Source organism: Cetorhinus maximus, chromosome X, assembly GCF_964194155.1.
Source record: "Cetorhinus maximus chromosome X, sCetMax3.hap1.1, whole genome shotgun sequence".
NCBI lineage: Eukaryota > Metazoa > Chordata > Chondrichthyes > Lamniformes > Cetorhinidae > Cetorhinus > Cetorhinus maximus.
This window is the reverse complement of record NC_135917.1, coordinates 11,995,635-12,013,074: the sequence shown is the minus strand read 5'-3', so window position 1 is coordinate 12,013,074 and position 17,440 is coordinate 11,995,635. Positions and strand designations below refer to the sequence as shown.

At 48.3% G+C, this 17,440-nt stretch overlaps 1 protein-coding gene across 2 annotated transcripts in view; it reads left to right on the top strand.

Annotated features, from left to right (window-relative positions):
* The window catches only part of LOC144672721 (nck-associated protein 1-like), a 101,858-nt gene that overhangs the window by 30,464 nt on the left and 53,954 nt on the right, over positions 1 to 17,440 (top strand). For both annotated transcript variants that reach the window (XR_013574154.1, XM_078534666.1), the window contains exons 8-12: positions 1,041 to 1,089; positions 8,473 to 8,629; positions 11,088 to 11,144; positions 13,622 to 13,718; positions 15,525 to 15,634. Coding sequence is in view for 1 of the 2 variants with exons in the window: in XM_078534666.1 (XP_078390792.1) it covers positions 1,041 to 1,089; positions 8,473 to 8,629; positions 11,088 to 11,144; positions 13,622 to 13,718; positions 15,525 to 15,634 (470 nt within the window). In the remaining variant the exon portion in view is untranslated. The remainder of the gene's footprint in view (positions 1 to 1,040; positions 1,090 to 8,472; positions 8,630 to 11,087; positions 11,145 to 13,621; positions 13,719 to 15,524; positions 15,635 to 17,440) is intronic.

The following is a 17,440-nucleotide window of genomic DNA, read 5'->3' as shown; positions in this document are numbered from 1 at the left end:
CGCCTGTCACGCCGGGCCCTGGCGCCTGTCACGCCGGGCCCTGGCGCCTGTCACGCCGGGCCCTGGCGCCTGTCACGCCGGGCCCTGGCGCCTGTCACGCCGGGCCCTGGCGCCTGTCACGCCGGGCCCTGGCGCCTGTCACGCCGGGCCCTGGCGCCTGTCACGCCGGGCCCTGGCGCCTGTCACGCCGGGCCCTGGCGCCTGTCACGCCGGGCCCTGGCGCCTGTCACGCCGGGCCCTGGCGCCTGTCACGCCGGGCCCTGGCGCCTGTCACGCCGGGCCCTGGCGCCTGTCACGCCGGGCCCTGGCGCCTGTCACGCCGGGCCCTGGCGCCTGTCACGCCGGGCCCTGGCGCCTGTCACGCCGGGCCCTGGCGCCTGTCACGCCGGGCCCTGGCGCCTGTCACGCCGGGCCCTGGCGCCTGTCACGCCGGGCCCTGGCGCCTGTCACGCCGGGCCCTGGCGCCTGTCACGCCGGGCCCTGGCGCCTGTCACGCCGGGCCCTGGCGCCTGTCACGCCGGGCCCTGGCGCCTGTCACGCCGGGCCCTGGCGCCTGTCACGCCGGGCCCTGGCGCCTGTCACGCCGGGCCCTGGCGCCTGTCACGCCGGGCCCTGGCGCCTGTCACGCCGGGCCCTGGCGCCTGTCACGCCGGGCCCTGGCGCCTGTCACGCCGGGCCCTGGCGCCTGTCACGCCGGGCCCTGGCGCCTGTCACGCCGGGCCCTGGCGCCTGTCACGCCGGGCCCTGGCGCCTGTCACGCCGGGCCCTGGCGCCTGTCACGCCGGGCCCTGGCGCCTGTCACGCCGGGCCCTGGCGCCTGTCACGCTTGGGCCCTGACGCCTGTCACTCTGGGCCCTGACACGTGTCACCCGTGCAAAATGTAAAAGATTAACAAGATGAAAGCATCTCTGGGTCTCCTTGGGGATATTAATGACACTGGAATATTCTGTTTCTTGCCATCGATTGGTGGAGATGAAAATCTGTGGAGATCAAAGCACCATGCTTAAAAATAATCACTTAATTCTTGCTTTCTGCTTCAGATGCAGTGTGAATACCTGTCACTGGAGGTTATGGAGAGATGGATCATCAGTACGTATCACCCTGTAACATTTCAACAGTTCACAGATATGTGTGCTAAAATAAGTGAATTACATTCCCAGTCACTGCTCCAACATTACATTCCCAGTCACTGCTCCAACATTACATCCCCAGTCACTGCTCCAGCATTACATCCCCAGTCACTGCTCCAACATTACATTCCCAGTCACTGCTCCAACATTACATCCCCAGTCACTGCTCCAGCATTACATCCCCAGTCACTGCTCCAACATTACATTCCCAGTTACTGCTCCAACATTACATCCCCAGTCACTGCTCCAACATTACATCCCCAGTCACTGCTCCAACATTACATCCCCAGTCACTGCTCCAACATTACATCCCCAGTCACTGCTCCAACATTACATCCCCAGTCACTGCTCCAACATTACATCCCCAGTCACTGCTCCAACATTACATCCCCAGTCACTGCTCCAACATTACATCCCCAGTCACTGCTCCAACATTACATCCCCAGTCACTGCTCCAACATTACATCCCCAGTCACTGCTCCAACATTACATCCCCAGTCACTGCTCCAACATTACATCCCCAGTCACTGCTCCAACATTACATCCCCAGTCACTGCTCCAACATTACATCCCCAGTCACTGCTCCAACATTACATCCCCAGTCACTGCTCCAACATTACATCCCCAGTCACTGCTCCAACATTGCATTCCCAGTTACTGCTCCAACATTGCATTCCCAGTTACTGCTCCAACATTACATCCCCAGTCACTGCTCCAACATTACATCCCCAGTCACTGCTCCAACATTACATCCCCAGTCACTGCTCCAACATTACATCCCCAGTCACTGCTCCAACATTACATCCCCAGTCACTGCTCCAACATTACATCCCCAGTCACTGCTCCAACATTACATCCCCAGTCACTGCTCCAACATTGCATTCCCAGTTACTGCTCCAACATTACATTCCCAGTTATTTCTCCAACATTACATCCCCAGTCACTGCTCCAACATTACATTCCCAGTTACTGCTCCAACATTACATTCCCAGTCACTGCTCCAACATTACATCCCCAGTCACTGCTCCAACATTACATTCCCAGTCACTGCTCCAACATTACATCCCCAGTCACTGCTCCAACATTACATTCCCAGTTACTGCTCCAACATTACATTCCCAGTTATTTCTCCAACATTACATCCCCAGTCACTGCTCCAACATTACATCCCCAGTCACTGCTCCAACATTACATCCCCAGTCACTGCTCCAACATTACATCCCCAGTCACTGCTCCAACATTACATCCCCAGTCACTGCTCCAACATTACATCCCCAGTCACTGCTCCAACATTACATCCCCAGTCACTGCTCCAACATTACATTCCCAGTCACTGCTCCAACATTACATTCCCAGTCACTGCTCCAACATTACATTCCCAGTCACTGCTCCAACATTACATTCCCAGTCACTGCTCCAACATTACATTCCCAGTCACTGCTCCAACATTATTTCCTCAGTCACTGCTCCAACATTACATTCCCAGTTACTGCTCCAACATTACATCCCCAGTCACTGCTCCAACATTACATCCCCAGTCACTGCTCCAACATTACATCCCCAGTCACTGCTCCAACATTACATCCCCAGTCACTGCTCCAACATTACATCCCCAGTCACTGCTCCAACATTACATCCCCAGTCACTGCTCCAACATTACATCCCCAGTTACTGCTCCAACATTACATTCCCAGTTACTGCTCCAACATTACATCCCCAGTCACTGCTCCAACATTATTTCCTCAGTCACTGCTCCAACATTACATCCCCAGTTACTGCTCCAACATTACATTCCCAGTTACTGCTCCAACATTACATCCCCAGGTATTGCACCAGTGTTACAACCCCAGGTACTGCTCCAACATTACATCCCCCAATAACAGAAACCACCGGTGTTTAGCCTGTAACCAGCCTTTTGTTTGAGGATGACCAGCTTGTTGCCTGATTACTTTCACCCTGTGCTTGTTTTGCAAATATCTCTGCCTCAGCTGTTGATTTTCACTCTGTACTGAACAGGGCTCTATGATTTGTGAAGTCAGTCTCCCTCTCTCCTTTAGTGCACTTTCCCATGCCCGATAAACATGGCTGAAAGGTGAACTGTATGTTCAGCAGTATCACATCCTGCATTTTGAATCATACACCTGGTTTAAACCTCCTTGTGCCAATTTTTGAAGCTACCGTGGTAAGGAGGTTGAGAAGTTAGAAGATTCACGTTCAGGGTCAAGATGCCTCACGGGCAATCAGCTCCCTGGGGAGCCCTTCTCTGCATGTCTATCTCTGGCCATCATCTGCTATGTGCAGATCTATATACGCTTTCTCCTCCTAAATCTTCACTTCTATTATTTAAGTTTCCTCTGGGTGCACTTTAGCCAAACATTATGTTAACTGTTAGTTTAAATGGTCCCTGTCTGTTGTTAAAAGCCCATCCCCTGACCTTACCTTTTGTGGTCTGGCAAAGATCAGGAAAAGCCCTGGACCTGAATTTTCTCTCAAACTTGTCTTCAAATTCCTGCATGTCTCTTGCCATCAGCAAGCTGTTCCTGCTTTGGACTACACTGGCTAGACCACAACACCCAACTTCCATCTCTAATCTTCTGCTCTTCCTCAATATTTCAAGTTACTTGGATCCGTTTCCAGACCTTTCCCCATGACTGCAGTGATCGAGGCACTTTACCCTCCTGTTAACCTGGCGTTTGGCCGCCCAGTTTTTCTGCTTCAGTCACTCACCTGGGCCAAAGAGCAACTTTATGGTGTTGCCCAACTTCGCCACCACCTTTCTAATGCTACAACTGTCTCTGTACGTCCTACATCTTCATTCCCACGACAATACCTCCATCAGTCCGTCCTCTGACATCCTGCCCTCAAACAGCTTCTGGACTTCACTCACTACACCTGTCTCTGAACTCGGACAATGCCCCGTGCTAATTGCCCCCTGTCAAAGTCATCACTATCCTACCATGCAATCTCTGACTTTACCCCTGAACTCCTTCCTGTTATCTTCAATTTACTTTCTTTTACGCTGGGGTTTTTATATCTCCTAATGATTATGTAACTCGGCCGATGTAGCTCTCGAGACCTCCCTCAGTCCAGTCACTTGTGCATTTTGGCTGCTGCTCTGGACCTGGGCCCATCACTTCTATTTCCACTTTTTTCTCTTTTTCTTTACACTCATCTCTTCTATTGTCATGCCTCTTTTCACTCCTTCCCTCTCAGGTACTCTCTCCCCCACCCCCACCCCGTTCCCAATCCCCTATCCCAGCCCTTCAGTACTCTGTCCTTCCTGCTCTCTTGCTGCTTTCCCAGCCCTGACTCCCTCTTAGACAAAGCCTAGATCTTCCCTCCGTGCCTCTCTTGGCCTACTCCGAAGAGCTTAATGAGGCACTCGGCAGCCCCTCCTCATGACAACAATCCAAACTACCCCGTTCCACTCTCTCATCGGCCTTCCCGCCCTATCAACCCGCCAGGGGCTAATTTTGCCAATCTCCTTCTCATCCAATTTATCCTTCCCAATGCTGACCTTGTAGACTCTGTAAGCAAATCAACTTTCACCTCCACCCCCGCCCCACCTGGGAATGTCTGTTCACTTAGTGTGATGCATTTTGGCAGAAGAGATAGGGAGAACCAATATAGACTTAATGGCATAGTTCTAAAGTGTGCAGGGACAGAGGGATCTGGGGATTCATGTGCATAGATCCTTGAAGATGGCAGGACACATTGAGAGAGTAGTTAGCAAAGTATATGGGATATTGAACTTCATATTGGAGGTATTTAGTACAAAATCAGGGAAGTTATGTTGAACCTTTCTAAAGCTCTGGTTATGTCACAACTAGAGTATTGTGTCCAGTTCTGGTCACCACACTTTAAGAAGGATGTGAGTGTTCTTAAAATAGCTTTTACAAGTATATAAAAAGGAGGAGAGTAGCTAAAGTAAACTTTGGTCCCTTAGAGGCAGAGACAGGAGAAATTATCATGGGGAATGAAGAAATGGCAGAGAGGTTGAACAAATCTTTTGTGTCTGTCACAGTTGAAGGCACAGGTTACATTCCAGAGATTGAGGGTAACCAATGGACCAACGAGACTGAAGGAACTGAATGTAATTAATATCAATAGAGAAAAAGTACTGGAGAAACTTAGGAGACTAAACACTGAGAAATCTCCAGGACTTGATAGCGTACATTTCAGGATTCTAAAAGAGGTAGCTACAGTGATGGTGAATGCGCAGGTTATGATTTTCCAACATTCACTAGGGCTGGATTTTACACTGAGGGTGGGCTTCCCACACCGTGGCGTAAATTTCTGGGGTGAGCCCACCTTTGCTCAGCTGACTCGCCCTGCTTTAATTTTTCGGGCGATGACCCTTTAATTAGCATGAGGCAGGATTTCCCTCTATCTCCAGGAGGGCGTCCCACCTCATCGAGTTGCCAGCCAATCGGAGACCAGCAGCTCTCCACACCGGCAGCGCCAGCAGGAGCGCTGGCCACTGCCGGTACTGCAGGTAGGCCAAGGAGGTGGCGTTCAGCAATGGACCCGGACATTCAGGTATGTCCCGGATCTCACTGGGGCCAGGCTGACAGGTCCTGGTGAGGGAGGGTTGGGGGCATGTTGGACAGGGGAGGAGGGGGGGGTGGGGTGGACGTGGGTAGGCAAACTGTGGGTGAGGGGACTTTGACTGACATGAGGCCTGGAAAGGAAGCACCCACCTCTTTCACTGACCATCAGCCTGCAGGGTTAAACTTGCTGGGCTACATGTTGAGCACAGCCTCTCCCGCTGCCCATTATATTGGAGCGGTGGTGGGTTGAGGCCCATAATTGGGCGTTAATTGTCCACGTAAGGGCCTCGATTGAGCTACAGATGGGTAACTCACCTGATGCCTCCTCGGCTACCCGTAAAATTGTGAAGGGGTTGGGGGCAGGTGGACTGACAGAGGGTACGCCATCGATGACACAGCACCCTAATTTACAGGCCCACCCGCCTGTCTTCCCACCCGTGGGTGGCCTGTAAAATTCAGCCCCTAGCTTCTAGAACAGTCCCAGCAGGTTGGAAGTTAGCAAATGTGGCAGCGCTATTCAAGAAAGGAGGGAGAGAGAAAACAGGGAACTATAGGCCAGCTAGCCTGACATCAGTGATTGGGAAAATGCTACAATGTATCAATAAGGAAGTATTTATCAATGCACTTGGAAAATTGTAGTATGTTCAGACAGGGTCAACATGCGTTTACAAAAGGGATATCGTGTTTGACAAATTTATTAGAGTTTTATGAAGATGTAACATGTAGGGTAGATAAAGGGGAACCAGTAGATGCAGTCTACCTGGATTTCCACAAGGCATTCGATAAGGTGCCACACAAAAGGTTATGCGTAAGATAAGGGTCCATGGAGTTGTGAGTGATAAAGGATTGGTTAATGGACAGGAAACAGACAGTAGGGATAAATGAGTCATTCTCAAGTTGGCAGACTGTGACTAGCGGAGTGCTGCAAGGATCAATGCTCAGGCCTCTGTTATTTGCAACCTATATTAATGACTTAGATGAAGAGACCACGAGTAATGTACCCCAGTTTGCTGGTGATACAAAGCTAGGTGGAAAGGTAAGCTGTGAGGAGGACACAGAGAGGCTGCAAAGAGATATAGACAGGTTCAGTGAGTGAGTAATAAGTTGGCAGATTGAGGGAAATGTGAGGTTATTCACTTTGGTTAAGAATATTTTTTAAAACGTCTGAAACTTTTAAATGTTGATGTTCAGAAGGACTTGGGTGTATTTGTACAAGAAATGCAAAGTTAGCAAACAATTAGGAAGGAAAATGGCATGTGGGCCTTTATTGCAAGGGGATTGGAGTACAGGAATATGGAAATCTTGCTACAATTGTACAAGGTTTTGCTGAGACCACATCTGGAATACTGTTTTGGTCTCCATATTTAAGGAAGACATACTTGCATTGGAGGCGGTACAGTGAAGGTTCACTGGATTGGCTCCTGGGATGAGAGGGTTGTCCTATGATAGAAGGCTGAGTAAATTCACCAAGGCTCCTTCAACAGCACCTTCCAAACCCGTGACCTCTACCATCTAGAAGGACAAGGGCAGCAGACACATGGGGAACACCACCACCTGGAAGTTCCCCTCCAAGCCACTCACCATCCTGACTTGGAAATATATCGCTGTTCCTTCACTGTCACTGGGTCAAAATCCTGGAACTCCCTCCCTAACAGCACTGTGGGTGTACCTACACCACATGGACCGCAGCGGTTCAAGAAGGCAGCTCACCACCACCTTCTCAAGGGCAACTAGGGATGGGCAACAAATGCTGGCCTAGCCAACAATACCCACATCCTGTGGATGAATTTTTTAAAAATTGGGACTATATTCTCTGGAGTTTAGAAGAGTGAGAGGTGATCTCATTGAAACCTACAAGATTCTGAAGGGGTTTGACAGGGTAGATACTGAGAGATTGTTTCCCCTGGCTGGGGAATCTAGAACACGGGGGCACAGTCTCAGGATAAGGGGCCGATCATTTAGGACTGAGATGAGGAGAAATTCCTTCACTCAAAAGGTTGTGAATCTTTGGAATTCTCTATCCCAGAGGGTTGTGGATGCTCCATTGTTGAATATATTTAAGGCTGGGATAGACAGATTTCTGGTGTCTCAGGGAATTAAGAGATATGGGGAGCGGGCGGGAAAAAGGAATCGAAGCCCAAGATCAGCCCTGATCATATTGAATGGCGGAGCAGGCTCAATGGGCCGAATGGCCTCCTCCTGCTCCTATTTCTTGTGTTCTCATGTTGCCTAATTTTGTTGTGTAACGCTCCTGTGAAGTGCCTTGGGACATTTGATAAAGTTGAAGGTGCTACATGAATGTAAGTTGTTGTTGCAAGGAATTGGTCCCTTGCCGACATTTGACTGTAATATCGAAAAGGCAAGTCAACAGGAGAGTCGGAGATATTTGGAAAAGATACAGAATGCGAAGCAATTAGGAAAACAATCGATCACCACAACAGAAAGACCTAACCTCAGTGTGAGATTTCTCACCCATATTAGGCAACTGTTAAATGTAAATCAGGGCAGTCAGTGCTAAGCTGTCATTTAATTTCTCGGTGCAGAGGGATATTGGGGTAATTATAAACCAATCCACCTATCGGGAAACTAAGGCGATGGAGTGGTAGGTAGATTTACACCCTGCCCGATTTCACTCTTCATTGAAGACAGTGGGGACGAATATTGGATGGGTATAAAGCCGGCTGATCCCTGACTTTCCCAGCCAGTGAATTAGGTTAAAATGACCTCTATTAGTTGTGCTGTGCCATGTAACCTGGACAATCATGAATCTACTCTCTCTCTGACTGATTTAGTTGGCTTCCTGCTGTGTCACAACAGTTTAAACCTGGATCCAGCCTGCCTTAGGCTTTGGAAGGACGCCATGCAGTGCAGCCTGTGCATCGAGCTTTTCAGGGATGAGGTCTTATTCCATCACAAGTTGGCGGAGGAGCTCTTCAGCAGCATGAAAGGGTAATGTAGCCAACCGGCTGCGAGCCAGCCTAATGCGAGTCTCACCATCAGAAAGAGCTTACTCCCTTTCGCGTTATTTTACATCGCGAGAAGTCAGTAAACCGCTGAAAGTGACAACACATCAGAACGTCAATTCCTTTTATTGTTACGACGCGGCAGATGATGTGTGCCGGGTGGGTCAAATCTACAAAGGAAACTTGATCACGCGGTCACAATGGTTTTGCAATTTGTATTTATTTCGAGATGCGTGCCCTGAATTCAGTAGTAATAAGTACACCAAGACTTCAGAGATTTTTTTTTTAGAAAACTAAATTAAACATTTATTAACAACAGAAAAGATTTCAAGCACATACATAAGTCTACAAATTACTACTATAATAACTCCTAAAACCCCGAATTAATCTGGCTTCCAGTTACACCCCTGTTAAGGCAACATTGAAAAAATAGATTTTTAACAGATCCAAGCAAGTCACCGCAATACCCTGGGCAGTAGGATTCAAAGTGGCTTTTCCCAGCTTCAGTTTCTGTAGACAGCAGCTTAATACACAACTACTGGAGACTTCTCACACTTCTGGTAGATCTTACAATGCCTCCCCTGACACACAGCTTCATTCTCCTTTATACCCCTTTAATGTCAATTCCACTGTTCCCAGATGTGTTTGGAACTTTACCTTTCTCATAAGATAAATCTTTTTATGGTGCTAATGTGATCAGTAACTGTTGGGAAAAATAAACACACTGCTTGGTTTAGCTTCTCTGGCTAGGTGTAACATCCGACCATCTCTTTGAAATTCAAACTACCCTGATTTATCTCAAAAGTGCAAATTCTCCTCACATCACTTTCTAAAACTTTAGCCATATTTATGTATTTAGCATTTCAAACCTAGCTTCTTTTGATGAGTCAAAGCCTCCAGACCGACTGTCTCCAACTCAATTAAATCCACCGCACCACCCCCCCAACCATATACACACATAGAGAAACTATCCAAACCCCACTATTAACCTGCTTTTACAATAACTCACCATAATATCATGAAAATTATTACACTTTCATCACATTATTTGTGTGAGACGCACATAATCGCACATCAGAAGTTAAAGCTGTGGATATAGTTTTTTCTAGTCACAGTAGACAGGGAGCTTTACTCTGTATCTAACCCCGTGCTGTACCTGTCCTGGGAGTGTTTGTTGGGGACAGTGTAGAGGGAGCTTTACTCTGTATCTAACCCCGTGCTGTACCTGTCCTGGGAGTGTTTGATGGGGACAGTGTAGAGGGAGCTTTACTCTGTATCTAACCCCGTGCTGTACCTGTCCTGGGAGTGTTTGATGGGGACAGTGTAGAGGGAGCTTTACTCTGTATCTAACCCCGTGCTGTACCTGTCCTGGGAGTGTTTGATGGGGACAGTGTAGAGGGAGCTTTACTCTGTATCTAACCCGTGCTGTACCTGCCCTGGGAGTGTTTGATGGGGACGGTGTAGAGGGAGCTTTACTCTGTATCTAACCCCGTGCTGTACCTGTCCTGGGAGTGTTTGATGGGGACAGTGTAGAGGGAGCTTTACTCTGTATCTAACCCCGTGCTGTACCTGTCCTGGGAGTGTTTGATGGGGACAGTGTAGAGGGAGCTTTACTCTGTATCTAACCCCGTGCTGTACCTGTCCTGGGAGTGTTTGATGGGGACAGTGTAGAGGGAGCTTTACTCTGTATCTAACCCGTGCTGTACCTGTCCTGGGAGTGTTTGATGGGGACAGTGTAGAGGGAGCTTTACTCTGTATCTAACCCTGTGCTGTACCTGTCCTGGGAGTGTTTGATGGGGACAGTGTAGAGGGAGCTTTACTCTGTATCTAACCCCGTGCTGTACCTGTCCTGGGAGTGTTTGATTGGGACGGTGTAGAGGGAGCTTTACTCTGTATCTAACCCCGTGCTGTACCTGTCCTGGGAGTGTTTGATGGGGACAGTGTAGAGGGAGCTTTACTCTGTATCTAACCCCGTGCTGTACCTGTCCTGGGAGTGTTTGATGGGGACAGTGTAGAGGGAGCTTTACTCTGTATCTAACCCCGTGCTGTACCTGTCCTGGGAGTGTTTGATGGGGACGGTGTAGAGGGAGCTTTACTCTGTATCTAACCCCGTGCTGTACCTGCCCTGGGAGTGTTTGATGGGGACAGTGTAGAGGGAGCTTTACTCTGTATCTAACCCCGTGCTGTACCTGTCCTGGGAGTGTTTGATGGGGACAGTGTAGAGGGAGCTTTACTCTGTATCTAACCCCGTGCTGTACCTGTCCTGGGAGTGTTTGATGGGGACAGTGTGGAGGGAACTTTACCATGTGTTTTGCCTACTGTGGGAGTGTTTGACGTTTTTGGATTCTTCATTCTCAGCACTGTTATTTCTCTTTACTTTATTACTCGTTGCTACAGGATTGTGCTCAGGTTTGATGATGTGATTGTGACCTGTTATTTTACAGATACAACAAGCGTATCACAGATACTAAAGAATGTAAAGAAGAAGCTTCTTCGAAAAGGTAATGAAATCCCACAACTCCGATTGACTCTGAAGGAGAGGCAGTGTCTGAGAGAATGAAAGAGAGAGACTGGCCCAGATCTTCATGTGACGCAAGGTCTCTGGAGCCATTTGAAAATCCCACTCTGGGATTCCTGACCCCATTCCCGGCACCCCCAGTTTTTGCTGGAGCAGGATAAAGGTGTGGGTCGTGAACCCACACCTTCACACCCAACCAGGCTGGCCCCACTGCGGGGTAGCTATCTCCTAATGCCCCCCGCACACTGTAATTTTCATCGAGTCAGGCCAGCTTCTCAAGGACATGTGTTTCATGGGCTTCAGAGGAGTTGGGAACCATAGTCTAGACTCTGGAACCTTTTGAAAGGTAAGGTCAAAAGGCCTTATCCCATGCCCCTCCATGCCAACCCATGCTCCCCCACCCCCACGACCCCTCATACCCCCCATGCCAACCCATGCCCCCCACCCACCCAGTGGTCCCTTTTAGCCCCATGCCAACTGATGACACTTTCATGCCCATTCATCCTGTATCCATTCTACAGAACCAGTGAACCCTATAATAACAATAGCACGTATGGAACTGCTTAAAAAAACCCGTTCATAATTTTCTTTAAAGAAACTGCTTTTGCCACAATGTTGTAAAAGTGTCAATCAACCAAATCCTTAAATTATCAACAGAAGCCATTAGCACTTGACACTTCTTTATCTTGTGCAAATAATGACTCTATGTTCAAATAAACATTGAGCCATTGACAGAAGGGATCACAGAAAAAATGGCTTATTATAACTTCATATAGTTGTCATTCAAGCTAAGTCCAGACCCCTCTCCAGCTGAGTAAACAGAGGTACTCCTTCTATGAGAGTCTGGGCTCTCAGCCAAGTCTATGCCTGCACTTTTAAGGGCTCATTGGAACGCAAAAGAATTTGAGGCCATGGTGAGCCCTTCAGCAGATCCGCTCCCGGGCTATCCCAACTTCCGATTGAGATGGTAGACCCACTTCAGGGTCTACCGGTGGGGCCATCCACCAGGGAATTCCCATTTCCTGATGGAGGCAGGATTGCAACGGCAGGGATAGTCCCATCTCCCTCTTCCAGTCTCTGACATGAAAAGCTGACCCACAGTGTCAGAGAGACAGAGGGAAGGGAGGCAGTGTCAGAGAGAGAAAGATTGAGATAGTATCAGAGAGAGGGAGACAGCCACAGAGAGAGAGAGAGGGGATCAGCCTCAGAGAGAGAGGCAGAGAGAGAGAGAGAGAGAGAGAGGGAGACAGCCTCAGAGAGAGAGGGAGAGAGAGCGAGGGGATCAACCACAGAGAGAGAGGCAGAGAGAGAGAGAGGGAGACAGCCTCAGAGAGAGGGAGTGAGAGGGAAGGAGGATGATAGCATCAGAGAGAGAGGGAAGGGGAGATAACATCAGGGGGAGAGTGTGAGACTTTAAATCACTGTAAAACTCAAACCACAGTATCCAGATGACCCATTTAAATCAGATTTTCAATACAATTGAATGCAGAAGTGGACTTTATCCAAGTGATAAAGTACTCTGATGCATGCGAAAACTTGCACAATGTTGTTCAATTTAATGGTCACTTAGCTCTTAAGGGCAGAGCTCTTTGATCAATCACCACATTGGAAATACACTTAAACCATCATACACCATTACATTATGACACCTGGAGGTGGCAACACCTTTCAAACTTACCTGCCAAAAGGTTCCTGATTGCAAAGCAGGCTTCCCCCAAGATTCACACATCGACGTACCCGACATGGTTCCCACAGGCTTCAGGAATCCGCCTGCCTTGATGAGAATGCTGATGCCAGGGAAAGTTGGATATGCTGCAGGTATTTAAGTGGTGACTCAGCGTCTGATAGCTTCAGAGAGAGAGGGAAAGGGAGATAACATCAGAGGGAGAGTGTGAGACTTTAAATCACTGTAAAACTCAAACCACAGTTTGACCCATTTAAATCAGATTTTCAATACAATTGAATGCAGAAGTGGACTTTATCCAACTGATAAAGTACTCTGATGCATGTGTGTTGGGTCAGGGCCTGCCATGGTTCCTGCCAGAGGGAAAATGGTGTCCCCCACACGCCTTTGCCTTGGGCCTCCCCACGCGGGGTTCAGTCAGGATGACGAGGGGAAACTTCAATCCAGTATCTGTGGTCTGAGAAGAGACCGTTAAGAGGGTTAAACAAGCACAGTAACCATTGATTGCCTCAGAAAATGGACGCTGAGATCAGATTTGAGGTGGATTTTTCATCAATTTGGGATAAGATGGCCTCACTGTTAGCAGTGGAATTGTGAGTGAAGCTGCCATTTTGATTGACACCCATCACTCAGGGCCAGGTATGCATCAGGGTGAATCTGTGTTTGTAAAGGTGGAGCAGGTATATCTGAAGTGGGCGGCAGAGGGAGATGTGTGTGCTTGTGCATGGGGGACGAGTGGCAGAGCCATGTACACTTGATTTGTGTCCTGTGTTTAGTGGGTCCATACACCGAGAGAAACGCATCTTCCTGAGAAGCACGGTGAAGGAACTGAGCACCATACTAGCCGAGGAGCCTGGCCTGCTGGGACCAAAGGTATCATAACCTTGTTGAGATTGTATATGTGATCATATAGGGAGCTTTTGTTATCAAACAAGGAGGGAAGACATAGTGGAGTAAATTGAGCTCGGTTTTGATCTTTTCCAATCTCCACAGCCCTCAGTCTTATAACCTTGGCATCACCTAACGTCACTTCCTGAAAGAGCTGGTGATATCTCCTATTGTTTCACAATATGATGTTGTGTGTGATGGGATTTGTCCCTGCCCCAGGCTTCACCAACCAAATAACACTAAGCTGTGAACTATATTCAGCCAATTCGATTCACTCCACGTGATATCAAGAAACGGCTGACGGCACTGGATACTGCAAAGGCTATGGGCCCTGACAATATTCCAGCAATAGTACTGAAGACTTGTGCTCCAGAACTTGCCACACCCCTACAAAGCTGTTCCAGTACAGCTACAACACTGGCATCTACCCGGCTATGTGGAAAATTGCCCAGGTATATCCTGTACACAAAAAACAGGACAAATACAATCCAACCAATTACCACCCCATCAGTCCACTCTCCATCATCAGCAAAGTGATGGAAGGGGTCATGCACAGTGCTATCAAGCGGCACTTGCTTAGCAATAACCTGCTCACTGATGCCCAGTTTGGGTTCCGCCAGGGCCACTCGGCTCCTGACCTCATTACAGCCTTGGTTCAAGCATAGACAAAAGAGCTGAACTCCCGAGGTGAGGTGAGAGTGACTGCCCTTGACATCAAGACAGCATTTGACCAAGTGTGGCATCAAAGAGCCCTAGCAAAGCTGGAGTCAATGGGAATCAAGGGAAAAACTCTCCACTGGTTGGAGTCATGCCTAGCACAAAGGAAGATGGTCGTGGTTGTTGGAGGTCAGTCATCTCAGCTCCAGGACATCACTGCAGGGGTTCCTCAGGGTAGTGTCCTCGGCCCAACCATCTTCAGCTGCTTCAGCAATGACCTTCCTTCCATCATAAGGTCAGAAGTGGGGATGTTCGCTGATGATTGTACAATGTTCAGCACCATTCACGACTCCTCAGATACTGAAGCAGTCTGTGCCCAAATGCAGCAAGACCTGGACAATATCCAGGCTTGGGCTGACAAGTGGCAAGTAACATTCACGCCATACAAGTATCAGTCAATGACCATCTCTAACAAGAGAGAATCCGATCATCGACCCTTGACATTCAATGGCATTACCATCACTGAATCCCTGACTATCAATATCCTGGGGGTTACCATTGACCAGAAACTGAACTGGACCAGCCATATAAATACTGTGGCAACAAGATCAGGTCAGAGGCTGGGAATTCTGCAGATAGTAACTTACCTCCTGACTCCCCAAAGCCTGTCAACCATCTACAAGGCACAAGTCGGGAGTGTGATGGAGTACTCCCTAATTGCTTGGATGAGTGCAGCTCCCATAACACTCAAAAAGCTGGACATCTTCCAAGACAAAGCAGCCCCGCTTGATCGGCACCCCACCCACAAACATTCACTCCCTCCACCACTGATGCACAGTAGCAGCAGTGTGTACCATCTACAAGATGCACCAAGGCTCCTTTGACAGCATCTTCCAAACCCACGACTTCAACCATCTAGAAGAACAAGGGCAGCAGACACATGGGGAACACCACCACCTGGAAGTTCCCCTCCAAGCCATGCACCATCCTGACTTGGAAATATATCACCGTTCCTTCACTGTCAATCTGCCAGGAAATGAGAGATTAACTTTCCATTTGTCTAAGTGTCCTGATGAATTCCTTGCAGTTCTTGTTGTGAATTTCAGAGGCTTCTTCCCACTCTCCTCCATCCAGGTCCTTTTTGTTTTTATGGCGCTGTCGTTTTCCCGCGATGAGATTTCATGGCTTGTGCGACATGCTGAGAACATCACCAAAACCAAGACCCCCGAAGACTACGTGGACAGGTGAAGGCGGGAAATTGAAAGCAAACAGTGAGATCTGTTGAGAAAGGAAAATGCGCAGTCATATTATAACGGGTGCTAATGTGGGGTTCAGCTGAGGTACATTCTGTTATTAGGGACAGAGTGGATCATTCGGATAAATACAAATTGCCCAGAGTAAGTTGTCATAGGTTTGTAAAGGGCGAGTCTAACAAAGCAAGTTGAAGTTTTTTAAGCAGGTAACTAACATGGCTGTCAAGTGAGTGTCTGTGGATCTTACTTATATGGGCTACCAGAAGGCACTTGCGAAGGTTCCACATGTGAGACTTTTCACAAAAAACAGGAGCGCTTAGAATTGGACGCAATTTCTGGTATGGAACTGGTTTGGAGGTAGGGGACAGACAGTAGGGCTAATGGTTGCTACTCGAATTGACAGACTGTGCCCTCACCCGGCGATCTGTACTGGGGCTATACCTTTTCACTAGATTTATAAATGACTTGGATAAAATAATCAAGAGTCAGATATAGAAATTTTCTAATAACACAAAGTTGGGTGGCACAGTTAATAGTGTAGATTGGAGGACAGGTTTCATTGATGACGCTGTATTTCTGAGTATAGAAGATTAAAGGGTGATCCATTTGAGGTGTTTAAGATACTAAAAGGAGTTGATATGGTAGATAGAGGGAAACTATTGATGGACGAGAGACACCTTGGGGCAGGCTGCAGCCATATCGGTAGAGCTAGGCTTTTAAGGGATAAATTCATGAGGACTCCTTCACACAAATGGTAGCAGAAACCTGCAATTTTCTCCCCCAAAAACCTGTTGAGGCTGGGGTTGAACTGTCGGCTTTTATGTATGTGTACCTACCTCGGTATCTGCCTGAGAGTGTTTGATGGGCCAGTGTAGAGGGATCTTTGCTCAGTATCTAACCCAGGCTGAACTTCTCAAGTGAATATTGAATGGGACAGGGAAACAAAAACAAAAATAGCTGGAAAAACTCAGCAGGTCTGACAGCATCTGCGGAGAGGAGCACGGTTAACGTTTCGAGTCCGAATGACTCTTCATCAGAACGAAGTAAATATAGAAATGAGGTGAAATATAAGCTGTTTAAGGGGGGTGGGACAGGTAGAGCTGGATAGAGGGCCACTGATAGGTGGAGGCCAAGAAGAGATTGCCAAAGATATCATAGACAAAACGACAAAGGGGTGTTGACGGTGGTGATATTAGCTAAGGAATGTGCTAATGGTGACATTAAGGGTAGAAAGCAGGACAAGCAAGGTACAGATAGCCCTAGTGGGGGTGGGGTGGGGGGAAGGGATCGAAATAGGCTAAAAGGTAGAGATAAAACAATGGATGGAAATACATTTAAAAATAATAGAAATAGGTGGGAAAAGAAAAATATATTTAAAAAATATAATTATTAGGAAAAAAGGGATCAAAAAGGGGTGGGAATGGAGGAGAGAGTTCATGATCTAAAGTTGTTGAACTCAATATTCAGTGCAGAAGACTGTAAAGTGCCTAGCCGGAAGATGAGGTGCTGTTCCTCCAGTTTGCGTTGAGCTTCACTGGAACATTGCAGCAGGCCAAGGACGGACATGTTGGCATGAGAGCAGGGTGGAGTGTTGAAATGGCAAGCGACAGGGAGGTCTGGGTAGTGCTTGCGGACAGACCGAAGGTGTTCTGCAAAGTGGTCACCCAGTCTGCGTTTGGTCTCTCCAATGTAGAGGAAACCGCATTGGGAGCGGCGAATGCAGTAGACTAAATTGAGGGAAGTGCAAGTGAAATGCTGCTTCACTTGAAAGGAGTGTTTGGGCCCTTGGACGTTGAG